The sequence below is a fragment of the Polyodon spathula genome, chromosome 25 (assembly GCF_017654505.1).
Source record: "Polyodon spathula isolate WHYD16114869_AA chromosome 25, ASM1765450v1, whole genome shotgun sequence".
NCBI classification, from domain to species: Eukaryota; Metazoa; Chordata; class Actinopteri; order Acipenseriformes; family Polyodontidae; genus Polyodon; species Polyodon spathula.
The window spans coordinates 21,200,780-21,228,591 of record NC_054558.1 but is presented as its reverse complement, the minus strand read 5'-3'; the positions used below and the strand labels follow the sequence as shown (position 1 = coordinate 21,228,591).

At 42.7% G+C, this 27,812-nt stretch overlaps 1 protein-coding gene across 6 annotated transcripts; it reads left to right on the top strand.

The window, feature by feature from the left end:
• LOC121299777 (serine/threonine-protein kinase TAO3-like) lies at window positions 1-27,812 on the top strand. Of its 6 annotated transcripts, XM_041227825.1 has the most exons (21): window positions 1-69; window positions 2,896-2,993; window positions 5,224-5,412; window positions 6,056-6,127; window positions 6,591-6,692; window positions 6,884-6,929; window positions 7,403-7,499; window positions 7,773-7,886; window positions 8,275-8,366; window positions 9,151-9,244; window positions 10,296-10,377; window positions 11,918-12,145; window positions 12,718-12,915; window positions 15,668-15,802; window positions 18,969-19,205; window positions 21,160-21,288; window positions 21,964-22,167; window positions 23,671-23,916; window positions 24,040-24,252; window positions 25,365-25,547; window positions 26,849-27,812. In XM_041227825.1, exons 3-21 carry the CDS (start codon window positions 5,281-5,283, stop codon window positions 27,008-27,010), a joined length of 2,766 nt encoding a protein of 921 aa, XP_041083759.1. In that variant the 5' UTR covers window positions 1-69; window positions 2,896-2,993; window positions 5,224-5,280; the 3' UTR covers window positions 27,011-27,812. The 6 variants fall into 6 exon arrangements, with proteins under 6 accessions (XP_041083759.1, XP_041083758.1, XP_041083757.1 ...); XM_041227824.1 differs by lacking the exon at window positions 2,896-2,993 and having other exon boundaries at window positions 7-69; XM_041227823.1 differs by lacking the exon at window positions 1-69 and having other exon boundaries at window positions 2,768-2,993.

The window sequence follows — 27,812 nt, the reverse complement described above, 5'->3', positions numbered from 1 at the left end:
AGAGTGCTGTGGTGTGTGCTGTTTCCAAAGTACAGCCTGCTGTGGATTTCCATATATTTACATTTTAAAGTAAGTGGAAACTTTAAGCACTACAGCAGTTGTATAGATTACAATGAGATGAAGATTAAGATCAGTGAACCCATTATGACTGTTGGCTGTGGCCGCTTTTTATTTTACTGTGCATTTTATGATACTAACGCACAAAGGGCCTCATTTATGAAAGGGCTCTGAATGTAGCTGTAATGTGCACCATAAATCTAAATTTACTGCCCCTTTTACGAACAGAGAATGCATTAAGATACATGCAGTAGCGTGCACGCTGCATATACTGTGAGCGGTAATTTACTCTGATGTCCAAGACTTCCCTGTGACCACCGTGATATCAAAAGCAGTCCAGCCGTATCTTTTGGTCAGTGGCTTATTATGAAGGTGGAGATGGCTTACATTGACCGGACAGGAGAGGTCAACAGGCTCCACGCTCTGTAGGGGACAGACAGAGGCAACGCAAACGAAAACTTCACGCTGAGGAGTTAGAAATTCTAGTGGAGGAGCTTGTTTTAAATTATAATACCTTGTTTGGTCCAGCGTTTTATTTAACACTCTATTATTTGTACCAATGTATTGAACTGTAAATTACAATTAGAACATTCATTCACTTTTATTCTCGCTAAATACAACCTGTTACTTGCAGGCAAATTTCACTGCTCTATATGAAAACTTTAATGCAAGTAATGCCTCCGTGATGCCAGATAGATTTCAGCCCAGAAAAATCGCTTTAAATAGTGCGCCTATCAGTGGTTAAAGCCTGCTTTCCAAACTAACTGATGATCGCTTTAAGGTGCACACTGTGATTTATCAGTGAACACGGTGTGAATAAAGCTAGTCTCATTATTCAGAGGGGGGTGCCTCATTTAAATACATTATCATTACCATACAAATCACATGTTCATTCTGATTACCAGAGCGTGGCTCAGTAAAATCAGCGTGCGTCGGGAGATGCCCACTATCACACGCGATCATGAGTAACATTGCAGTAGTAAATCTGGAAATCAGTAACGTGCTGCACGCTAATTGCTTCGTGCCCATTCGGAAATGAGGCCCAAAGGTTGTTAAATTGTAAAGTCAGTGCACTTTTAGGTAGGAGACTCGAATAAAGACAAATATTTCTACAAGACTTTGTAATTGTCATCGAGGTGACAGTGCATGTCGTCTGCTCATTGTGCACCGCAGTGAGATTTAATAACCCGTGTCTTCATCTCGGTTCTGCTCACATCTCTTTCCTCCTGCAATTTCCTTTTTTTTTGTTTCCCTGCCTGCAGCACTGAACCCGGTATTTAAATCTTCACAGGCTGCTGTCTCCTTGTGAGTGGAGTCTGACCCCGTGTAGCCTCTCCACCCATAATACGAAACTGGTCCGTTGTAGAAATCAGATAGAAAGGAGTATGTCTTCCTATAATTAGCAACTGCCGCATTAGCAGAATTGCTCTTGCAAGTGCGGTAACTTGATATAGATCGTTAAACCTGTGACTGAGGCTCAGTAGTAAAAATGCTACCTGCTGTATCGCTCTTGAGGACGTGCCAAGTGGATATTCAGTTTTTTTTATTCAGGCTAGGATTTGTTCCATTTTTGTTTCCGCGCTGCAGTTGTCAGAGTGGCTCTTTCGGAGTGTGCTGCAGTTCTCCATCATGGAGGAGGCTGCTTGTACTGTTCAGTCAGCAGACCCTGACATTGAAATGAGTTCCAAACAGCAGCACGATTCGGAATTCGGAATTCTCCCTGTGTCTTTCCAGCGAGTGCAGTTGGATAATTATCCAACAAAACCAAAAACGTGGCCTCTGCGTTCGTTACGTGCAGTGCATAGCGTAGCTGCTTCTAAGCTCTTAACGTTTCTGTAATTCTGCACGGCTTATGAAAATGTGTTTGTATACCAACTAAGCAGGAAAGTGAAATCTCGGTCCGCTCGATTCGCAGGGTGATTTATCTCTCTTGTGTAGGGGGTGACTGGAGTTTTGTTTTATATGAAGGAACAGCAGTGATGGAGTGTTCTGTAAAGTATAACAGAGTGTCGGTGTGCGTGCGTGCGGGCGTGCGTGCGGGCGGGCGGGCGTGCGTGCGTGCGTGTGAACAGCTGTGGTTCGGACGAATGGAAATTAAAAAGGTTGTCGTTTTTAAAGAGACCACTCAAAACCGGAAATCCATGGAACAGAGTTTTTCTTTTTAAAGGTTAAGTGATAAACACAACCACACCCTTCATGTTCCTGCTAAGAATTTCCAGCACATTCTGTGTTACAGTCTGGATGTAGTCATCTTCTGTGCATGTGTTTTGATTTGCCCCTTCATCATCATCTGCTTATTCAAATAGCTGGGATGACTGGCTGCTTCACAAGCTGTTGCACTGAAATGTGTGTTATGCTGGCAATGCAGGCTGAAATGTTTGTCTGCTGCTCTTGGTTCCTGAGGGTTAAAACATGCCATAAGCAGCACAGCCTGCAAGGCGCAACCCTTTCTGTATCATTTCAGTAATCCGCATGCAAAAGAGCATTACAGTGGCATAGGTGGATTCTTTGTCTTTCTTCATGTGTAATCAGGGTGTCGGTCTTTCTAAAGCTCAAAGTCTCTTTTTTAAGCCACGTTTTATTTCACATAAAGAATCTCGAGGGCAGGTGAGGTTGTTTTGGTGTCGCTAATCGTTCCCCTGAAATGGCTTGTTCAGGTCAGGGATTGATATTGGTTTTCCATGGCTGTCAAAGACAGTGCAACATACCATGTTCATGACATCTTCAGCCACGTGGTGGTGTTGTTTGTATCAGTTTGGTTCCTGCGGTGTGAAATATTGGAGTCTTATGTCGGAACCAATGTATATATAAAAGAAAAGTCTTTCCTTATTTCCACAGGCTTTTATCCACACAGGAGACTATCAGAAATGAAATGCTAAAATGAGACGGAGACACACTTGACCTGAATATTGAATTTTTGCGGCCCATTTTTATAGGTACGGTTTATGTAGTCTGTGTTCAGCTAGTGCCTTGATAAGCATAACGATTACTGTCTGTTTACCACGTAACCCTGAATTAAGACACAGTTCACGGTGCTCCCAAAAATAAACATTATACAGAGTTCCTCCGTTATAAGGAGACTCTTTATACTACAGAACTGGTTATAAAAGGGCACACTCATGACTTCTGTTTGCCCCACACTTGTTATCAGGCAGAACACGGCTAGCATGTTCTTGTAACTATAGCGTTATAAAGGGGAGGCTGTAACTGATCTAGCGGTGCCGTATTATTGATTTAATCAAGGGCTTCTTTAGCACTTCTTTTGTCCGATACTTTTTTTATACTGATAACATGCTACAGGAATATAAACCCGAAGAGCTTGTACTTCCTTCTACATCTAAAATGTATTTTGCATGCGTGGCACACCATACCTGTGAAATTCCACTTGCTGTGTGGACTTGCGCAATGTGGTGAGCGAGCGGAGCGATGTAATATCTGCTCGTACTGGCACACTTCATGGCAGTACCTGAATTACTAGATGTGCTCACAGGACAGGTTTGCTGTGGTTTCCTGGACCAGTCCTGCTATCTGGAGAGCGTAGTACAGTGTGTGGCACAATCCATTCACAGGAATTGAGGGATTTGTTCTTAATGCTATTGCTTGAACTGAAATGACCCTGGTTCTTGGGGAAATTATTTTCCAGTGACTATTAACAAACTATAGATTGGGAGTTGGGTAAATTTGATGCGCTTTAGTTGAAGATCATAGTTGGCACATACAGATCCACACTCTAATAGACTTTGAGCACGCTTTAAAAACATGCCAGTCCGCGCCTTTCCAGGCAGTCTTGGGCGTTTAGTGGGTATGTACTGTACACACACCCAGGATTTTAAGATTTATGTAAAATTAATTTCTCTTAGACAGTACTGTGGCTTTATACTTGTTTGCCAGACTGAGCCATTTAAAGACCAGGGATGAGTTGAGAAATCTAACAAAAGCAAGCCAAAACACAAAAGATGGTGACTGTTGCTTTAAAAAGTCATGTCTCATTGTTCCTGCTGTCGCTCGCAGCCTTGCCTTCGAGCTACTCCTGCCTGCATTTCTTAGTCATCATGCACTGTTTTTAGCCCGTGGGCAGCTCAGCGGTCAGGTGTAAAACGCTGTGAGCCTCTTGTGGAGCCTCAGGAGCCTGTGTGGACGTGCTTGAATCATGCACAGGTGATCTGGCGCGCTGCTGCGAGCCTTGTTAGTTTGGCTGTACTGCTTTTCCCAGGTGTAGATCAGGTATGTTTTCTTGCATTGTGACAACGATGAAAACTGCATTCTGTGTGACGTGCAAGAATGGTTGCCGTTACCCTAAAATAGCTCTGTGCTGACGTCAAGAATGAAAGATTCTCCCTCCTTCGCCCGCCTATGAAAACCAAATCAACTATTCTAGCATATGCCTTTTTAAATTGAAAATTTTAAATGACATAATGTTCTATCTATATAGATATATATATCTATATATAATATATATATATATATATATATATATATATGATATATATATATATATATATATTATATTATATATTTAAATTTCATGTTTAAGCAAAGTGTGTTCTTGGACAATTTCAGATTTAATATATATGTATTTTTTTTTTTTAAATAAGGAAGTGCTCAAAGTATATTTAGCATTTTAAATGACTTTGTAATCTTTTTTGCTAAAGTTTAATGTGCTGCAATGTACAGTAAAAGATGGGAGCTGAATTAGCCAGCAGGTTGTGAGTGCTGCTTTGTTAAATCCCGGGGCGTAGCGGGCGCGCAGTGTCACATGGTCTTTCCTCTCACATGTTCCAGTGGGAAGTAAGCTTCAACGCACAGTACACTGTGCCATCATTGAGGACACATGCTTCACCCAATGCTTGTTTGTGGTTTTATGAATGACAATACACCTGGCTGTTACAGTGCAGGATTGTCACAGAACAAAACAGATGGATTGCAGGAAGTACTGGGCTTGTTTGGTTTAATGTATACATTTGACAGCTATTGACCCTGGCATGTGTTTAAGGGACTTCTAAAAGGATATTGTGTCCCTGTACCTTTAACCCTGGATTTACTATAGAAGTAGAAAGCAAATCTGAGACATGTAAATGTTGGAATGGGTTTTAACCACAAGGGCTGTTCAGACTATCAATGTGCATTTTATTTATTTCGTTTCTTTTTTTTTGTTTGCATTTGGAGGTGCTGATTGCCAATGTCACTCTCGTCGATGACACCGCAGGCTGTGTTTTGGTCATAATGCCGTCATCGTCACGGAAAGTTGCTGCGAAGGACCCGGAGGCAGCTGACCTGTTCTTCAAAGAGGATCCAGTGGAGCTCTTTTCTGACTTGCATGAAATTGGCCATGGAAGTTTCGGGGCAGTTTACTTTGTGAGTAAATGTGTTGGTCAGGGCTGTATTACAAGAGGGTTCATTTTTCTTTCCCCCGTTTAGTTTCATTTGCCAGGGTCGTGCCTGAGTTCATTAGAACAGTCCTGTTGACTGCTTACCATTGAGCAGGATTAGAGTGGGAAAGAGTCTTTTTAAAGTCAATGCGGAGCACACTGTTTTGCCTGTGAATCCCTAGTGATCCACTGCTTGCTGTTAGCAGAGCCTGGTCGCTCCAGTCACTGATTGTGACAGTAAAGAAGGATCACGTTGTTATGATTAATTGGCTTGGGTAACAGCTGTGCTGATTACGCTGTAGTGGGTTGGAAGTGGGGTTTACGTGGACAGAGAAGGGAGCTTGGATCAAAATATCTGTACCCAAGACTGTTCTGTCAAAAAGTGACAAACATAACTTGATAATGTCTGAAGTTAATTCTTGAATTGGAAGAAAAATTATTATAAATGGACGAGTCCAAGGTTCAAAGTTGACTTCTTGTGCAACAGGTTTTCATTGATCAGTCACGGGTGTTGTAATTACCAGTAAGGCAGAATTAATCATTAATCCATAATCATCATTGTCTGGTATGATTTTTATGGGGGGGGGGTTAATAAACGGGAGATGTTTATTTGCTTGTATTTTTTACAGGCCAGAAATTCTCGCACAAATGAGGTGGTGGCGATCAAGAAGATGTCTTACAGTGGGAAGCAAACCACAGAGGTGAGAGCCTGCTGCCTGGTCACCAGAAAACACAAGCAAAGCCTTTTCAGAGTGTGCTTTTCCTGCACTGGCGTTCTGTAGAGGGGCTTTTGAGTTCTGTTGCAGGGGGCGCCCACAGAGGTGACAGTGTTAAGGAAATGAGGGGCTTTCAAGGCATTTCGTATTTAACGTCAGAAGTGAGTGTAACCTAAAATTAGCAACACTGAATATGTGAGCCGACATTTTTAAGCTAGAATCTCCCTGGAAATTTGCAAATTTGATATACTGTTATATGAAAAAAATATTCTGTTGCAACAACAGAAATGGATCAATATGTAGGAAACGTGAAGCATCCAAACTTTGTAGAGTTTTTTTAAGGTTACAAATAAACAAGGCATTTTACCCCCCACTTTAACTTTTACTTCTAGCTCTGGGAGAATTCAGATCTATCGGTAGTTATTTATTTATTTATTTTTACTTCTAGAAATGGCAGGACATCATCAAAGAAGTGAAGTTTTTGGTTCAGCTCAAGCACCCGAACACCATACAGTACAAAGGCTGCTACCTGAAAGAGCACACTGCCTGGGTAAGAAGAAATGTGCACACAGCGCCGCCCTTGTGTCGAACACATTGCAGCGTGGTTTTAAACTTTATACATCGAGAGGATGACGTGCCCATATTATGCTTTTAAGTTCATAATTAAGCACACGGTTGGAACAAAGTAAACATTAAATTAGACACAAAGGTGACTCGTGTTGTGTTTTCTCATTGTTTCAGTTGGTCATGGAATACTGCCTGGGATCAGCTTCTGATTTAATAGAGGGTAAGTTTATTTAACATTGCATGCATTGTTCCTGCAGTGGCTAAGCAGACTCTTGACTGTTGTTCTGTAGTAACCCTTTTGGAATACGAACATTAGTGTCTGATTTTGTTAAACTCTCTCATGAAAGACCTGCCAACTGATCCAGTTTCACTGAACAAAACAAATCCTTTAATACACGTTTATTACTGCTGTAAAAACTATAGGAAACTGGCAATGCATATTAAAAAAGAAAACATGCTATATTGAACTAGTGTTTTTGGACCATACAATGTGTGTTTTTATATAGGTTTGTGTATTAATAATGGGGAGAATAGGATAGGTTTCCCAGCATTGACCACGTTTGGAATGCAGTGCCAATAGACGTGCTAATGGATTGAGGACAGTCCCTATTCTTTGCCTTGCCTCAACACATTTAGTGTACTCTACCCAGTTTCAGAGATTATTCACTGCTTCCTTCGTTTTTGTTTTTTTAGTTCACAAGAAGCCGCTTCAAGAAGTAGAAATTGCTGCCGTTACCCATGGTGCCTTGCAAGGTCTGGCTTACCTGCATTCCCATAACCTGATTCACAGGTGAGTGGATATCTTCACTGTTCATTCACGTGCTGTTTATAGACAGCGGGGACACTGACGCGCACGCACGCACGCACGCACACACGTTTGTGCAGAGTTTGTACTGACGACCGCGCCAGCAGTGTGCTGATTGCAGTGAGGTGTGGTGCCTTGGCACTTTGGTCATCTGAACAACCCCCAGTTCTTCCACTTGTTTGAATTTTTAAGCATTTCAGTGGAACCTTGGAAAAACCCAGCTGTTTTTTAAAATTCTGTTTCTTTTTCTTCCTTTAGAGATGTCAAAGCTGGAAATATTTTACTGACAGAGCCAGGCCAGGTGAAACTGGCAGACTTCGGCTCTGCTTCTATAGCCTCTCCTGCCAACTCCTTTGTGGGAACGCCTTACTGGTAAGTGACAATCCAGATTCTCCCTGTCACCCGCACAACACTGTACAGAAATAAAACGCATCACTCAAAGTGTGAACCAACATCTCTAACAGTGTGTGTGTGGGGCTGTAAGTCAGTACAATGCCAGGACTGCTGCTAATTCGAATATATAAACGGTGACAGTTCAATTGAATAGACCCCAGTACGGTAAATCAAGAACCAATCCTACCTTTACAAAAGTGTCCCCTAGTAAAAGCATCGCAAAGCGTGATAAAAGCCTGGTTAGACACAGGTAAGCACAGTAAACCCAGAGAGGTATGGTAACGCATGGTATAACAATGCAAAGAGCATGATAACGTTGAGCGATTACCATGCAGTTTATTGTGGTGTGTGTTTGTTTTTTTGACAGGATGGCCCCTGAAGTAATCCTGGCTATGGATGAAGGAGAGTACGATGGGAAAGTGGATGTGTGGTCTCTGGGAATCACTTGCATCGAGCTGGGTGTGTAGGAGACTGACTCTGCCCGTGCCGTCCTTTCCTATTGTTACGATTGACGGGTCCCTTGATCTCTAAGGATGGACCCGTTCATCTCCAGCTGTGCTTCAGGGTTTTAGAATGTGTTACCGGTTCAACGGCACAGCCAGTACTTTCACTTTGTGCTGTAACCACACCTTGCCTTGTGTGTCGCTGAAGAGAGCGTCTCCGTTTCATTCCAGAAACTTGGAATGGGACTGATTTTATTTTTATTTATTTATTTATTGCTCAGATGTTCTGGCACAGAGTACTGAGAGAATGTTGTGGGCTATTTCCGTTGACTCAAAGTGGAATTCATATTGTAGAAGTCACAGCCAGCACCTTGCTTCATCACAGATAGAAATTGTGTTTTAACCACTTTTTTTGAAAGCATTGGTGACAGGTGAAGAAGTCTGTATCTCTAACAATACCACAAGCGAGCAGTAACAGGTGACAGTGTCTGCACTGGCCACTACTACGCTGCCCGTGTGAAGATCACGCAGAGAGTATGGTGGCTGTGTCTTGTAGGTTAAACTGCAGCTCCATTCCCGATCACAGAGAGCACTTGAATGCAGAGTCTACCATTTTTCAAAAAGCAAGTCAGCCCTGACCCTAGAAGCACATTGTGAACGGTCCGGGTGGATTGCATAGGGATTTGAATAATTGAATAACATTATGGTGACATTAATAATCTGGTTAATTTAGCAATGACACAAGAGATTAGGAAACCCTTTTTGACACACCGGATTAAATCTGCTTTCTCTTTCTCAAGCTGAGCGCAAGCCTCCACTTTTCAACATGAACGCAATGAGTGCCTTGTATCACATAGCCCAGAACGACTCCCCTGCACTGCAGTCACATGAGTGGTAAGCTGACAGTCTTCTTTCTTTTTTTTTTGTTGTTGTTGTTGTTTCTGCCCTGAGCTGCATTTTCGGGTGATCGTAGTCACAGACGAGGTCGAAGTGAAACCAGCTATCACCCAAAGTAATCTGTATGTTGGCTGCGGTCAGAATGCTGCTGCTAATGCATGGATTGCAGTTTAAGAGCAGGGGCTGGTTCGGGGAGTGTTCTTGTTTCCTTAGTCTAGGTAAATCGGTCTGTGTGACTCGATGAATGCAGCACTGTTTACCTTCACATTGAAATGAGGTCGGAGATGCTGTGGGATAATGGCATGGCTGAGTGGCAGTGAAACTGGCTGTTGTGCTCCGTATCCATTTCACCTCCGCTAACAAGTATTGTGGAAGGTCTAGATTAAAGGCAAACATATAGGGTCTCCACAATAATCTTTTCTTCAAATGTACTGTATTGCTGGGAAAAGTACCTAATAGTTTAGATTAAAAATACATTATAATAATGTGTTCTGAAAACGACTTGTGTTACAATATGAAGTCATCTGCCTAGGTCGCTGTGCAAACTTTTTAGTTGCATCACTTCTCAGAATGATCTAAGGGCAAAGTGAATGCAAATATAACATTTGGACACACACACATGTATGCTGCAGTTCGTAGTTCAGTTATCTCCAGTGGCCATATTAAATATAATTAAATAATGTGTTTGTATGATTTTAAGCTGATGGAAATTGATATTTTTGAAAACTGTTCAAATTGAGTCGGTAGAATGTACTCTGTGTGTGTATGTGTGTGTGTGTTTTAATTCCATGCCTTGTTCAAACAAGCAAGTCCTATGAATGCACCAAAGCAAATAAAAAGCAAGCAAAGCCAGTTTTATTACAAGGGTGGAATCCTCTGGACTTGAACGTGATAAACATTAAAAGGGCTTTTATAATAGAATACCCTTTTAGTGCAAACATTAACGGATGAAATGTTCACCCTCTGTGTCGTGCAGTTTGCAAGTCATAATGCACAGTCTGCACATTTTCCCCTCTTTGACTCTGACTTTCCACGTGAATTTCAACAGGTCCAATCCTTTCCGAAGTTTTGTTGAGGACTGCCTACAGAAAATTCCTCAGGACCGACCATATTCGGCTGATCTGTTACAGGCAAGTATTATTATTATTATTATTGACTAGAATCGCGAGGGAAATATCTGTATCAAACAGTACCTAATGCGATAGAGATCTGAATTGAAAACAAACTCTATTTAACTTTTAGTAATTGACTATATTCCAGTTATTATCGCTTTGTGGTACATTAGCTGGAGTAAGTTGTACGGTAGCCTGTTTAAGTAAAGGACTGTCCTTCAAGCCATTATTTTGGTAATGCTTCCCTTCAGTGTGGATGTGGTTTCACATGGCAAGTTTATTTTTACCTTGCAGGGCAGGTAAGCAGTTTCCGAAATAAACGGCTGATGTTTGTAAATAGTAGAGCTCACCTTTTCTTTATCAAGTGGCTGCTATAATGATCTTCTAAGTAGTTTATCTGAGCTGCCAAGGCTGAAGTCCTTGTTTACTCTGTGTACTCATCATCACATCCCAAGCTGTCCATGAAGCGATGCAGAAACACACCTAGCAGTCTCTTGCACGGCAAAGTCACTTTCTTCAGGTGCGTTTCACTGATCTGATCCGTTACACTTTCTTCAGGTGCATTTTACTGATTTGTGCACCTGCAATAGGTGGTTGATCTCTCTGTTTTCCGAGCTTGCAGGTAATCCCTCATCATCTTTTAATAGTTTTATGTTCTTGGTTGTTGAGCTTCATGGCACAGCCTTCTAGTGCTGCGCTGTGAACAGGTTGGCCATTGTAGTGTAATTACATAACTGACAAGGCAATGTCAGGCTAGTGGACGTGATCCAGGAGATTAATAAGGTACACTCTTAATCCCAGTACGTACTGACACTAATATCTAATCATACTGGTCTGTTTACATTGTTGTACATCATTTCCAGTAACAGTCGCCTTTTTGTTGCAAAACAGTCGCCTATTATTAGCAGAGCCTTATTGACTGACATTGTCAGAAATGCAGGCTGTTTTTTCCTCTTCTATTATTCATGCACATGCTTTGCTGTTGCATTGATATTTAATCTGCGTTGGCTAGTTTCAAAGACCTTGATTAGCACTAACCTTTCACTACTGTTCGTAAGGTGAGGTTCCATAGTTATACCAGCCGTTTAACATCTAGCAAATAACTACGTTGCATTGTAAGACACCAGCTGCTTTTATAATTGTTCAACAAATGCTAAATGATTTCAAAAAGCTTCACCTTTCCGGTATATTTGCAATGTTTAAGGCAGCGGATGAATACAAAACCTGCTGCAGCACATTGAGGAAAGAAAGAACATGTCAAAACGTACCTCCATTGGGATATAATAGCACATGGTAACGGCCAATGTTAAAAGAAAATGCCCCGTGTTGGCCTAGTACTGCAGGCCCTCTTTTTCAAGGATCAGTATCCCTCACATGTAAGTGTTTTTCACTCTATAGGATGCAGAATGTGTTAGGACCGGTGTTTATGATGCCATGCAGAGCTTGTAGGGGTTTGTGGTTGAAATCTCGCTTTCTCTTTGGTTAAGCGCTGTTGTCCCTGCGTCATTTCTAAGGTATTAAGTCACTGATGGATTTTCTTTTCCTCTCATCCCGGCAGCATGCCTTTGTTATCCGGGAACGGTCCCCGACGGTCCTGACCGACCTCATACAGCGGACAAAAGATGCCGTCCGAGAGCTCGACAACCTTCAGTATCGAAAAATGAAAAAGATCCTTTACCAGGAGAGGCACAACGGGCCACTGACAGAGTCCCAGGAGGAAGAGGAGGTGAGGATAACGAACCACCAGCACAAGACGATGCAGCAGACACCTGCGCAGTTCATCAAGGTGGTCCAAGCTCTCGGCTCCTGAAGCCCCTTCCCAAGTGCAGGGAGAAAGCCTGCGAGGTGACCCGCTGTCCTTGTCACAGAGCGCAGCGCACCATGTAATCGAATGGCCTTGTGCTTGGGTATTCGCTGTTTTCTACGAGATTTTTTCAGTTAACTTTCGATTTCATATGTAGCCCATGCACCTGTTTCTCAGTATAACGCACCCCTGTTATAATGGAAGGTAAGTGCAAATGAAATTTTCATTACAGTACAGCAGCATGGTAAATTGTCACAGTAACATTGATAAAAGATTAGTGTTACAGTACAGCCTTGTGTGTGGATGTGTAACATACAGTACTTTCACTCTTGATAAAACTCTCTTACATACAAGCACATGCACCTCTCTCCCCCTATTAGCAAGTGTTATTTATGATTAGTTTTTTTATAAACACTGATGAAGGCACTAGCCTGGACTTTCACATACTTCCTGTGGCGTCTTGCAGTGTTACAGTCCGAGTTCAGTGTTGTGTGATGCTAGGACTAGGATTACGGCCCCCTTGCTGAGTGTGTTTCTGTTTGGGGGTGTTGCAGGACTGCGAACACGCAAGCAGCAAGATGAACAGCCTGGGCAGCAACCACTCCATCCCCAGCACGTCGGTGAGCACGGGGAGTCAGAGCAGCAGTGTGAACAGCATGCAGGAGGTGGTGGACGAGAGCAGCTCTGACATAGCCATGATGCACGACTACGACAGCACCTTGGAGTCTGAGCCCTCCGCCGTGCCCAGAAAGGTCAGTTCGGAGAGACCTGCATGGAAACTAAACCCGTGGAGAGAGGGCGTGCCAAGAAACTTGAGGATGGAAATAAAAAAAAACCCTATTACATAGCAGTTTGAGTCATTCTTTGTTTTACTATGAGTTTAATAAGACACACCTGAGCTTATTTCCTATAGAGTGTGGCTAATGAAGCTTGTAGTAAAACCTGGAATGGATGAAACTGCTATGCAACAGGAGTCTTATTTCCGTCCCTGAGACTGTTAAGGGTGAAAGATACTCCACACAACTGCTGAATGCCTCTTCATTTTTATTGTGAATTTCAGTATTGTCCAAAGGCTGTCCCTTTGTTTAACTGTTGTGTCGTGAGTTCCAATCCTTCTTTAACCCTTGCTCAGTATTCTTTACTATTCTGCACGACTCAGACCTGCAGAAACGGGACTGCTGTCATTGTGTGCGAACAGAAGTTGGTGGATTTGAGAGTTTTTCATCCTAACAAGGAGGGCTGCTCTGTAGAAGGCAGCGTATAAACAAAGCAGATCATGTCCGTACGTCACCCTTCACTCGTGCTACAGGAGCCCTGTTCAAATGGTTTATTCAGCCGTCCTGCTGATTTCCATGTGCTCGTCAAGCACTGAAACTGAAACATCAATGTTTCTCCTTCACCCTAGAGCTGGAGAAGCCAGTTTTTCCAGTTGGGTTATTAACTGCCCTGTCCTTCTCAACTTTTGTTTGTTAACCCTACATTGCCTCAACTGAGGTGTAAAGAATAGTTTTTTTACTTAAACAATTTTACCTTGATAACTTATTTTTTTTACGAATCCCAAAGTTTAGCTTTGTCTTGAAGTGCTTGTCAAATTGAGATGAAACATGTAGGACACGTTGTGGTAGCAGAGCAAGCACCAGATTGCTTAGGCAAATGAAGGAAATATGCATTTGATTAAACTTTGCATGGGCATTTGTTCCAAGAAGTTTTCCTCAATACTGCGTCATTCTTTTTTCAAGGCTGACTGAGCTGTTAAGATTATATCTTGTGCATCAAGGTTATCTATTTTTTATTTTTTTTGACTGATGGCATTAATTGTGTTTTACAGAAGTGGAGGGGACTGTATGTTGCTCCCCACACATACAAAACCAAATTCGCTGTCTTACGGGCAGGGAAACAATCATACGTTTATTCTGTATTGAAGGATAATTCTGGCAACTGTTAAATGTTGTTCTCTTTTAAAATATAGTGCAATTCAAAAGTAACAGTTAACTAATAATATGACTACATAATTGGAACACATCTGGTAGCCTAAAATCTGGAGTGATTCTACTTGTATGTTTGGGGCTTTCAAGCACCAACCAAACTTGTTTGAATTCTGTACTGTGTATGAAATTACCAGCCCCTTTTATACTGTCCTTTACAAAACAGAAACAAGTGCAATCATATTGATCCGGGTTGGAAAGAAGACTCCTATTGCATAGCGTGTTTGCCCATTCCAGGCTTTACTATGAGCCTGGTTAGCCACAGTGTATAGGTGACAAGCTCAGTTGTGTCTAATTCAACTCCTAGTAAAACCAGGAATGGGATCAAACTGCAATGCAATGGGAGTCTTAATTCCATCCCTGGTGGGAGCAGCAGTTATTATTTATTAGACCTCTGTAGTCAGTAAATGGAACAGAAAATATACAGAGAACATGACTCCAAACGAATTGAAATGACCACGTTGTTGATGTCATGGAAGAAGTAAGAACCAACAGGGCTTTGATGCATTGCCTTACAGGAAGGGGACATTGAGTGCCATTGTCCACATTTGAGGACAGGTACTCTAACTTTTAACTGCCGTCTCCCTGGTATTTTAATTGTCTCTGACTATTTTGTTCTAATAACTTACTCTAATTTTGTGAAGTGCAAAAGTTAACCCTAAATTTAATGGTTCATTCTGCAAATACAGCCCTTCAGAGGCTTCTCTGACACCTAAATATAAAAGGATATGTCTGACTGGACTGTCCTCAAAACAGGATGCAGCAGATTGTAGCCAAACCGAAGGATTACATTTTTTTTTTCTGTGAAGAAATATTGATTTTTAGAATGTGTGTATCAAATTACATAAATACAGCTTGTGTTCTGATTTTTCAAAGAAATTTGGCACTTAATGGGTTAAACATGTCACTGTCTCTTTAAGAGAGAGCGAGAGGGGGGGAGAGAGAGAGAGGCATAGAAAGCGCTAGAATCTAACCCATTAAGTCCAGAAAGCAGCACAGCGCTGGTGTGACTGCTAAATCATTAGAGAGATTTAAAGGGATGATGTCATTACCACCTTGCAATGTTCACAGAGACCCCAAACCTTCAGGAAACTTCATTTAGCACAAGCCAGCACACAGAACTGCAGCAAACCTGGGTCTGCTGCCTTTGGCTTTGTGATTTCGTTCAGTGCAGATGCATGCCTCAGACCTCTTACCTGTGACAGCGGCATGCTGAGAAAGATGTTAGATTTTCAATCGCATGGAAAGTGTGTTGTATAATACCCCCCCTCCCATTTTTTTTCTTCCGCGGTGGAAGAGTCTGCCCGAGATTCAGGCAGCATCCCACTAGCGATCAGCTGACTGTTAGCTAGCCTACAATGTGTTGCTTATTCATTTTTACTGTGAAGCTGCAGGGAGTAGCAGAGGGCTAAAGGATGCATTTGAAATGGTGCCTGTGTAGACAGAGGGGTGAACGAGAGGCAGCCACAGAGGAAAGAGCACAGCCGGACTTTCTCCTTGTTTTCATGCATTTCTGCAGGATCATGTATTCGTAAGGGATGAAGCAAGCTACAGGGATCCCAGGCCTGAGCTGCGGCCTACCTTGTCTGTCCAGAGCCAGGCCCACAACTACAAGAACCGAGAGCGCTTTGCCACAATCAAATCTGCGTCTTTGGTAAGCATTTCCAGAGCCCCGAAAGAATGGGATTGAGGCTTGCAGTTGTATGGCAAATGAGGCCCTGAACGACATTACAGCCCTTGGTGCTCCAATTTGGACACGCCTTGTTCGTGGAACAAAAAAGACTTGCTTTTGAATCAGATTTTTTCTGGATTATAATATTTTTGGGACCTCCATAGCTTATTTGTCATTTATTAAACATAAATAAACAAAATGAATGTTTAGAGACTTATTTGAATAATATTGTGTGTGTATAATATAATATTTATATTTATATTATATATATATATATATATATATATATAATATATATTAGTCCTTTTATTTTAAGGTTTCTAATTGTTTGTGGGGGTGTTTGGCAGAAATACAACATCTTGAAATGTTTTCAAGGACAATATTTGTGTCATTTAGCAAAGCCTTTGTATTTATTAATTTATTTATTTATTGTAAATGTAGACGTGCTGTGTTCTGCTTCAAGGAAACTGATAGGGGAATGGGTTAATAAGGGTGGTTACTACCCTGTCTGTTTGTTTTCTAAATTACACCCTAGCTTTAATATGAAGTGAGCAGTAGAAGGCAGACCCAGTTGCGAATCTTCATTCCTGATATTGGCAGTGGTCGTGTTGTGGTTAATAAGCCTGAGAGGCGAGGTCAGCTCTGCAATAACCCTGCATATTAAAACAGTGATGTCACCTGAACAGCATGCATGCAAATGACTTCAGGTGGTGGGTCTCAGCCCTGCTCCGTCGAGTGCGAAGTTACAGATCCGGAAAGCAGTAGGAATAGGCAAGCATCCTTCGCTGCGTGGGAAGATGTGGGCAGCGCCGGGATCAGAGGTCGGGAGAACAGGCTTGCTGTCCCTCTGTCGCCAGGAAGCGCTGTGAAGGGTCAGGGATCTAGACATTATGGGGATGGAGCAATGCCAGTTCAGCTTGTGCTGTACCCAGATCACACAGGCTTGGCAAAATGGGTCAAAAGGACCCATTTTGTAAATTTCATTTGAGGTATTATCAGTACTATTAGTTTTACAGCGTTATTATTGTTGTCAGTATACCATTGTATTGGTAGGAGCATTAATATAGCATGGGTTGTAATAGGAATACTGGTAAATAATAAATGATTCATACCAAATTACTGTATGATGTGCAGTCTACATACAGATCAATGTAGCATTAACCCTCTACGGCCCAGAGAATGTTACCAGAACTATTTACTGCCTATCTTCTCAATGTCAAATATATATTGGACACTGGGCAGCAAAGGGTTAAGATGGATTTGCAATCAGCTGTTACAGTGTTACAAAAAGAAACAGACTAGCTCCTTATCAAAGCAAACTCTAACTATAGTGCTGCTGGTGATTAGGACTGGGCTGTATCCAAACTAGCTGGTGCAGAGGTGAAGGTGCTTTGCTGGGAGCTCTGGCTTTGTGCCTATTGGACTTGGGGTCAAAATAGCCATGACTAAACCGGCATTCTGTTCCTGCCAGCCGTGGAGCCATATTAAACAAGGTCTCCTGGTGTACGTTAATAAATGATTTGAAAGTGGCAGTGGAACACTGCTGCGGTGGTCTCCTGGAAGACAATGGGAGGGTCAGAATCTCGCTGGGTGCTGTCACTGGGGCGGCCAGGCCAGGCCGTTCTGTATGGGTTATTATCATTGCTGTGATGACATTGGTCTTTGTATACGTGCTGGATTAAAGAAACTGGAGGCTGACATCCTCTGTTTAACAGGGTGGAGTGGACAAGCTTGAACTGCAGTCGCCCATGCTGTACCCATTTGTGTTTGTGTCAAGCTGAGGGAACACAGAGCCGTGTAATCGTAGCGTGGTCGGTAGTCATGCTGGTTTTGACCATTCAGTCGGTGCTGCATAAACCAGAAGATTGTGACGCTGCGACGATGGAACAAGAAGACGTTAAAATCGGCACCCTGCATTTCAAATAGTACATGAATCAGTAGGGCATCCATCTCCTTTTTTTTTGTTAAATGATATGCTGAATATTATTCACAGCCCTTAAAAGATCTATATTGTTTTTAAAGCATTTGCTCATGCAAAAAAAGCAAAAAAAAAAAAACATAATTTAGGTTTGTGTCAAAATATAAATTATTCTTGCATTGTTCACATAAAACATAATCCCGCTTCTCCCTATTACTATCCTCAAACGAAGCTCTGTGTTCAGATTTGATCTGCATTAATTTTTTCCCCTTTTTATGTTTATTTTCTTTGTACTCAATGGTGAGTATTTGTCCTTTTGAAACCATCACATGCTGTTTCTCGTGAAGTTAGCAGTTGGGTCATGACTGATGACTTGGATTGAGCTTTACAGAGCAAGTATTGATTAAAGCTTCTTACAGACTGCCACTGCCCATGTGACCCACCTGCTAATAGCACGGAGTCCAGAGAAGTTCAGTGTTTATTGAGGGGTGCAGATTTCAATCGCAATGCCTATGCTTTGGGGTGTTACAAGGATCCTGGAGAGCGGGGTGCAGCGCAGGGCTTTGGGGTGTTACAAGGATCCTGGAGAGCGGGGTGCAGCGCAGGGCTTTGGGGTGTTACAGGGATCCTGGAGAGCTTTGGGGGTGCAGCGCAGGGCTTTGGGGTGTTACAGGGATCCTGGAGAGCGGGGTGCAGCGCAGGGCTTTGGGGTGTTACAGGGATCCTGGAGAGTGGGGTGCAGCGCAGGGCTTTGGGGTGTTACAGGGATCCTGGAGAGAGGGGTGCAGCGCAGAGCTTCGGGGTGTTACAGGGATCCTGGAGAACGGGGTACAGTGCAGGGCTTTGGGATGTTACAGGGATCATGGAGAGCGGGATGCAGCACAGGGCTTTGGGAAACCACTCTGCCTTGTTATCGGGATGCTTGGCTTCAGAATAGCTTTGGGAAGCTATGAAAAACTACAGGACAGGGAAACTTTTATCCTAAAACTAGTTCTGAGTAGCGAAAAACAACAGAACAAAAATATATTTGTAACCGTTAATCTGTACCACACAAGGTATGTGCTTCTAGGAATCGGTGGTTTTATTTGGTGTGTTTTTTAAATGGAAATACAGGCTGGTCTAGCAGCAAGTATGAGCTGTACTGTGGCTCCAGTGTTTAGAGTCGCTCTCTTTCTGTTGGGAAAGTCCTGGTTCCCTGACTTTGGTGCCTCTCTCTCCCTCTCCCTTAAGGTTACGAGGCAGATCCATGAGCATGAGCAGGAGAACGAGCTGCGGGAACAGATGTCAGGATACAAGCGGATGCGACGCCAGCACCAGAAGCAGCTGATCGCTCTGGAGAACAAGCTGAAGGCCGAGATGGACGAGCACCGCCTCAAGCTACAGAAGGAGGTGGAGACTCACGCCAACAATGCGTCCATCGAACTCGAGAAACTGGCCAGGAGACATGCCCTGTACACCGACAAAGAGGTGGGGCAGCTGGGGAACTGCCATCGCGATGGGGGTGGCCATTGGGGTTTATTGAAGTTTTGTTATTTAGCGGAGATTTTAAGTTTGAGTTGGAAGGTAACCCACAAAATGTGTCTTCTACTAGGTTGTGAAATAGAAAAGGCTGGAGAACAGTCGTAGTAGAAGTATTATTATTATTATTATTATCGTCCGAGATTGAAGATCAAGGTGGAAGATAAATAGTGGGCCAGAGCAATGATTTTATTCTGCTAGTTGGTTGTTGCTTTATGTATTAGTGTCCTCATTGCTACCGCTATTGCAGTGCACTCCCAACAAGCAATCTTAAGTCTGTAAGAAGGGTCATCCCAATTCTTAACTACAGGGGCTGCTTCATATTTGTGGAGTCAATCATCTCTTGAACCACAAGCGGGTCCACAGCATGCAACGTGGATCCATTAGAGTCGGTATCCACTCTTGTTCCATTCGTTTTAACTTTTTGGTTCTTGTTACGTGTTTTGGATTTGTGGATTTTATTTTTTTGTGCTTGTCTTGTTTTGGATCATGGTATTTTTGTTTTTAATATGCATGGATTGGTTTTGTGATGAAAGAACAAGCATTGTGCCTGAGTGGTAACCCATCTTTAGGAATCCAATTTATTACATTTCAATTCATCTTATATATTGTGACTCAACTGTCAAATGAATTTGAAAGCAGCAAATAACGATGCGTTGACTATCGATTTAACAAAAAAAAAAAAGAGGGTTAATCACGGAAATTTATTTCTTTGGTCCCGGTGTCTACACTGGTGTAAAAGACTAAGCTTGCTTTAGTTGTATTGGTAACATTATTTGTGCCACCCACATTTCTGAATGACACATGAACGTAACATTCATTAGCATTACGCAGACTATCACCTGTGCAACCAGACCATTTCCGTCTAGCGGACTAAGTAGAAGTGTTTTGGTTAGCAGACTGCAGTGCAATGCAGTGAGTGGTTCGAGTCCCAGTCCTTCAGGGACTGCAGTGTGTGTAGAGCACTGATTCGAATGGAATTCACCAGGCTCCTGATCTACTCTCCCCCCCCCCCCATTCCAGTTGCTAGTAAATGATGGATTTCAAAGTGACAGGGGAAATGGTGTTAGATCAGATTAGGGTTTTTAAGACAAGCCTAATTTTGCAAAAATATAACTTTTCCACGAACAGATGTCTCAAATCTGCCTCTTCTTGTCAGGCTAGTAACTGCTGGAAAGCTCTTGTGCAATCTCCCTTGGGGAAGGGATTTGGGACGGGGGGAGATGGGGGATGTGAAACACCAACCTCTTGACAAAGCACTGGTTGCATGATTGTATCATTTCCTATGTGATGACATATCAAGAGCAGCCCAGCAGCTTTTTCCTGTGCGCGGCATGCAGTGAAAGCAGCCCCAACACACTGCATTGAAGCATGCAGTGAAAGCAGCCCCAACACACGGAATGCGGAAGTTTCATTTTTGTGAAACTGATTACATTCATTCAGAAATACAGATCTCTCTCTCTCTCTCTCTCTCTCTCTCTCTTTATTTATAAATGTCTGCAAAGTGTTCACAGACCTTGTATCTGTGACTGCTTGTTAATCAAAAATTAAGGCTTGGCCAATTTAAAAGCCCATTTAGTTGTTGAAGAAGCCTGTAAATGAAATCGGTTTTTCTCAGTGTGATTGAGATACACGAATGCCCTAACAGGTATCAATTGAATTCTTAAAGGAAAGGAGACAAGTCTGGGTAAAGCACTGAAAATCAGAAGCCCTAAATGTAATGCCGACATGTGGTTTGTGTGTGGTTTGTTTTTCCCCAGAGTTCACACATACTGTAAAATTATGTGCGACCGGGGATATTCTCCGCTGCATTGCTAAAGAATCTCATCTGATTTGCAGCGTACTGCTGTGGAGCTGAAATCGAGCAGTAATGAGTGCTTTTTGTTTTTTGCTTGTTTGTTAGATAAAAACAGCGTCGGCAGATGAGAAAAAGTTCCAGCAGCAGATCGTGGCCCAGCAGAAGAAGGAGCTCACCAACTTCTTAGATAACCAGAAGAAGCAGTACAAGATGTGCAAGGAAAAGATAAAAGAGGCTTGTACACTTTTCTTACTACCCACGGAGAGATAGACTTGCTGCTACAGAGTATGGAAAACAAGACTTTACTTGCGCTTTGAGCACCGCTTCAACACCGCCAGCATGTTCCCCTGCAGGCTTTTAGAATTCTGTTACTTCAATGAATGAGAATGAATAATGGGGGATGATACTCCCAGAATAATCTGTATAAGAGCCAAAGCAGTCCTACTGTAGATGAGAGGCCTATAGAGAGGATCAGTATAAAACCTGGGGTGACTTTCTGGTCGTTTACAGATTCAGTTCAGTCACATTGTTGTTTATAAACAGTGCTGGATACTGAAACCAGCCCAATACGATATAGCCACAGATTGTAAGTGGTACAAGCAATGGCAATGTTTCCACTCAATGAGGGGTCTCCCTCTTCAGTGCTGAGGGAGCAGTGCAGGTTGCTATACAGTCCCTGGCCTTTCTGTTTGAGTTGCCTAGTGCTAATTCATGAGCTACTGTCCCTTTAGCTTGAGACCGGCAGTAACACAGAGATTGAGGGTAGAACCGAGGTCTCCAGTGGAAGGGCCAGTCCAGTGCATTAACCCGCTGTGTGACCCACTGGTGGCTCCCAATGAAGAATGTACCAGGCGCACACAGAGTGGAGCCCTGTAGTGTAACGGCTGCCCTTTGGAACCTGTGTTGCAGGAGATGAATGAAGACCACAGCACACCCAAGAAGGAGAAGCAGGGGCGCCTGTCCAAACACAAGGAGAACATGCAGCACTCGCAGGCAGAGGATGAGGCCCAGCTGCTGAGTCAGCAGAGAGTGTACTACGACAGGAACTGCCGCTCCTTCAAACGAAAGATCATGATCAAGAGGCACGACTTCGAGCAGGAGCAGATAAGAGAGGTATTCACTTTACTTGCTGGAGAACAGGGGGGGGGGGGGTTATCTTATTTTATTTTTTGTAACCAATTTTACTTCATCCTATCTCAGGCTATAACTATCAAACACTCAACAGCATTATATGAGATGCGTATTGTTTTAACTTCTATGGACAGGAATAAATTACATTTTTTTTTAATTTTATTTGGGTTTTTTTATGTTCACTACCCTAAAATTGTAGGTGATGCAAAACTTTTGGCCACAGCTGTATTATTCACCAAGTATACGTATATACAGTAGATAGTATACTGGTGATTTCTTCATTGCTGTTATTTTTTCATCATTGATCTCAGCCACTAGCCACTGTACAGTATTTTGCCTGCAGTAGCAACAGACCAAGCTAGATAGTAATATAGATGCTTTTTAAGGAAGGAAGCTATTTATTTATATGACAGCGAGTTGGAAGAAAGTCCAGCATGTGTTAGGTGTGGAGTGGTGGCATTTTTTGCTCTCGTGGGTTGAGTTTTGTGTCGTTACCCTAAATGGTTTTATCCGCAAAGGTGATTAGAAACTAGGCAGGTGTGCAGAAATCCAGAAATCTGAGAACAAAGTGCATCTACGCAAAAGCAGGAAGAAACATAAACCCCTCTGGAAACCACAAACAGAGTCTAACAGAAAATGAAAAACCAGTGGAGCACGCTCCCCTCTGGAAACCACATACAGAGTCTAACAGAAAATGAGAAACCAGTGGAGCACGCTCCCCTCTGGAAACCACATACAGAGTCTAACAGAAAATGAGAAACCAGTGGAGCACGCTCCTCCCATGACAGATTGATGCTGTGTAACTAGGATCCCTGTTTGCAAGTGTGTTTCAGTCACAATGAGCAAAGCCCTACATCTTAAATACTGTGATAAAGGGCTGAATGGACTAGCTGCTTCCAGAAACGAGGCAGCATGAATTGCTGGTAACTAAACTCAATCCCAGTAGTCTTGGCTCTGCTTTGCGGCCCCACGCCCTGTTGACAGCGGTAGATGTTTCTGATTGTTTTTTTTTATTTTTTGGTCCAGTCTCTGTACACTACATCGAAGTGGAAAGATGAACAAACGGCTTCAGAGCCACTATTTTAAAATCGAAATAAAGGACCTTTATTTAGAAACAAGTTGAAGCTGCCAAGGCACATTCTTCATTGAGGAAGAAGCACAGTTCTATTTGGTATAAAACTAGCAAGAAACAGCTTTGTAGCAGCTAGGAGAAAGTACAATGTTGCTCTGATCCCTTCTTTGCTGGTTTTATTGTGTTAATTTAATTCCTTTTCAAACAGTTTGTTTGAAGTCCTTCCACTTGTTGCTATATAGGGCCAAACAATTTCTAGATGCCACATCTTGTTTATGGGTGATGTTGACGGTTGATGATGGTGATGTTGGTGTTTGATGTTTTTTGATTGGTTAGTGTTGGTGGTTGTTGATTGGTTGATGGATGATTGGCGCTTGATATTTGTTGATGGTGACATTCCTCTCTCTACAATGAACCAGGAACTCAATAAGAAGAAGACCCAGAAGGAGATGGAGCACGCCATGCTGATCAGACACGACGAGTCCACCCAGGAGCTCGAGAACCGGCAGCTGAAGACGCTGCAGAAGCTGAGGATGGACCTGATCCGCCTGCAGCACCAGACTGAGCTGGAGAACCAGATTGAGTACAACAACCGGAGAGAGAGGGAGCTGCACAGGAAGCACGTCATGGAGCTGCGACAGCAACCCAAGAACCTGAAGGTACTGCTGACCAGCAATCCAACCCAGCCTAGCCAAACCCCACACCACTCCCCACACCAACCCCTCACCAAATTGCTTGTACCTTCCGCCGCATGACGTGTCCTGTAACCGTCCCTTCGACAGGTCTTGGAGATGCAGATTAAAAAGCAGTTCCAGGACACGTGTAAAGTGCAGACAAAGCAGTACAAAGCGCTCCGGAACCATCAGCTGGAGGTCTCTCCGAAGAGCGAACACAAGACCATACTGAAGGCACTGAAGGAAGAGCAGACGCGGAAGCTGGCCATTCTGGCAGAGCAGTACGAACAAAGCATCAATGAGATGATGGCCTCGCAAGCAGTAAGTCCTTCTGCTGTGATGAGTCTGTACTGGCAGTTTTGTTTAGCTGTGTTTTCCCAGATGCGCCTTTAGCCATTAGGGCTTTGCTTGACAGCAGGGGTGGCCAATCCTAGTCCTGGAGAGCCACAGTCCTGCAGGTTTTCTGGGTCTCTTTAAATCATAAGCTCCTAAAGACCTGGGAAAAAAGTGAGTGTTCATCAATTAAGAGAATAATTGGTTCAGTGAAGTAATTGGCATAGAAATCAGAAGACCCTGCTGCTCTCCAGGACCAGGGTTGGCCACCCCAGGTTTAGAGCATAGCCCAGGAAATAACATCCTTCAGTAAGCAATCCAGTCTCTGCTGTGAGGATGGATCTGATGGGAATTGGCATTTCATTGAAGCATGTACTAGTTCTAAGCTTCCAGGCCAGATTCCTAACCAGCCCAAACAAGCCTTCCTGAAATCCATACATGCAGATCTGGGTTACGCTCCGATAGTTTAGGAGAGTGCACAAGTTTCCCTTCACTTACCACCATGTGATTGAGCAGCAGAAGAGATTGATGAACACTCACAGTATATATTAAACTGGTATTTTATATGATTGATATGCATCGACTCCAGTTTTTAAATAGAGTTGAAAATAGAAAAATGAATTGTTTATTATTACAGCAGCCCCCCGGGAGTGATTTATCACCCTTCGCAAAAATAAAGACCACAAGCAATACTAAAAGAAACGAGTCAAATTCTTTGACAGACTTTTTGACAAGAAGACTTTAGCAAGGTCTTCAATGATAGCGACTTCTTTTGGAAACATTCGTAAGAGTATTACTTGAGGTATTACTTTGAGTTTTATAGTTACGGTAATAACCACTGGAATAATGCTTACTCCTGGATGATGTTAAAATAGCAACCTTGCTTCTACTTCATCAGAGATCTGTAAGGTTGGTAACATCTGAGTTGCTTGTGTTGCTATCATTGCAAGAGTCCTGAGCACACAGATAGCATTGACACCTCTGCAAACGTGCAGAGGAGGGAAGAACAAGCCGCTCTTAGTCGTAGAGCATGCAGGTCTGTTTGCGGACGCTGTTGTCATTTTTGAATGGGACCCGGGCTAATCCTGTTGGTTTTGCAGCTGCGACTGGACGAGGCCCAGGAAGCAGAGTGCCAAGCATTGAAACACCAGCTTCAGCAGGAAATGGAGCTGCTCAACGCCTACCAGAGCAAGATCAAAATGCAAACCGAAGCGCAGCACGAGAGAGAGCTGCAGAAACTGGAGCAGAAGGTGTCCCTGCGGAGAGCCCACCTTGAACAAAAGGTATGTGTGCAACCGGCACAAAGCAGCGCCGAGCCCACACAGCCCTGGATCCAATCCAAACTACAGTGTCGCCATGGCCTTAATAAAGAAACAGGGATTTCATTCAGGTCACAGTGGGCCCTATTCACAAAACTTTATATATTAAACATCCTATTAGATTTAAACTGTTTTGAAAAATGATTGTAAACTTCAAATTCTAATGGTCAGGGTTTGTAAATGTGTCAACTGTTTGAGAGGATTAGAAGTTTTATTGTCACTTTGTTTAATAGTCAAGCAGTTGGTGTGCTCTCTCTGTCCCTGTGCTGCAGGGTGCAATATCTGCTCAGATAGCATTGCATGCTAAGCTTCTGTGTATCTATAAGGCTGCCTGTCTCTCCACCTGTAAGTAAAAGCTATGACTAGTACCCATTGGAATTAATTCTAACCAGCTAGGAATCTCCTTTTGCAGGTGGACAGACTCTCAGTACTTAGGACTTTTACGACTTTTTCTTTGTGTTTAGTAGAAGCAGTTCTGTTTCGGTACGGGAGCAATGATTTCCTGATTTCCTGTTTATTTACCAAACCTTTTCTTTTAACACCTGTCGGTGAGGTGCTGTCCTTGTGGAAATCTGTAGGAATTACTTGCCGTTTCTGAAGATCTGGTGCCATCTGCTGTGCGGATGTAACATTACAGAATATGTGCAGGTTATACAGACTGACTGCACTGTTTGTCAGGAGATTTTTTACGTATCTCGCCCCTGTGGCTATGCATTTAGAGACACTTACAGGTATGTTAACGAACACGTGTGAAAGCTTAGTAATTGTATGCTGTATTTACTAGAGTAACTGAGGTAGAAATCTTGATTTGTATTGTTTTTGTTGTTTTTTAATTAGTCCCAGAATTTAAAAAGACAGTACAATATAATAGTTTGTTTTTATGTAGCGCTCTTCAGAGCCATTGGCCAGTTAGTCCAGCTCAAAGACAAGCTCCTCAAACAGATTTTAAATGTGATTCAGAAAGACTTGACTGCTCCAAAGGCAGGAGGCATAACAACTAAAGCCTGCCTAGCCCCTTCTGATTTTCAGAGCACTTCTAGAAACGACAAGAAGTTCAGCAGTCACTGATCTCAGTTATCATTATCATCTTCTCATTTTCCCACTTGAGCGCGGTCTGCTTGACGATTCTTTCTCTTCATAGCTGGTTTTCTTCTTGCGGTCGGCTGCCCACCTCACCCCAGCCCTGCTCCTTTTGCACCTGGGCTCGGGAGTGGCTTGGGCGGAGTGCTTCGCTGATCTCACTCATGCTGTGCTTTCTCTTTCAGATTGAAGAGGAGCTGGCTTCACTTCAGAAGGAACGCACAGAAAGGATCAAGTATCTGCTGGAACGGCAGGAAAGGGAGATCGAAACCTTTGATGTGGAAAGCGTCCGACTCGGGTTCGGAAACTTGGTGACTTTGGACTATCCTAAGGAGGACTATAGATGAAATAGATCTGCCATAAAAAAAAAAAAAAAACCTTCAACCCTTCACACGGAAAGACGGGCTCTCTCCTACTGACGTCACCTCTGGACCAGTGCCTGTACAGTCCTTAATAAGCAGGGCACTCTTGTAACGTTACAAGTCAATGCTGGATAACTAGCGTTGTCTTTAACACAATGGCAAAGTTTTGATGTTCATGTGCAATGATACTTTTGGTGAAACTGAAAAAAAAAAAAAGTGGATGTGCATTGCTTAACGATCATGCATTAGAAATTATGTGTCAGTCTGTGCAAAAAAAGACATTCTCCTGCAGCCTTATCTTCTACGCTGCTTCTATCTTGGTATTTGTTCATCAGGAAAAATTTTATTAAGATTGAGCAATTTGATACGTTTAAATATGAACTCATGATGTACATATCAATAGATACGGACGTTACTTCTGGGAAATTGTGATTTAACAAATGCTGGCTAAAGTAACTCGGGGCTCGCATTGAACTGTATCATAATAATGTTCTGCTGTAGCAGGATATGTGAATACCACACATGCGGGAGACCCGGGCAGCACATACGGCTTGGAACTGTTAGTGTATTTTGTGTATAGAAGGATTTATGGAGAGCTTTTACTTATTTTCATATTGTATTTTAACTGGTCCTCAAATCGATTTTTTAAAAATATTTTTTGTTTTGTTCAGTATTTGGAGCTCTAGATCTTCTATTGGAATTTTTCATCCTAGATCATAGTATTGCTTTATCCACACTTTCAAGCTGTGTATTTTCTTACAATAAAACGAATCAGTACAATGCTTTA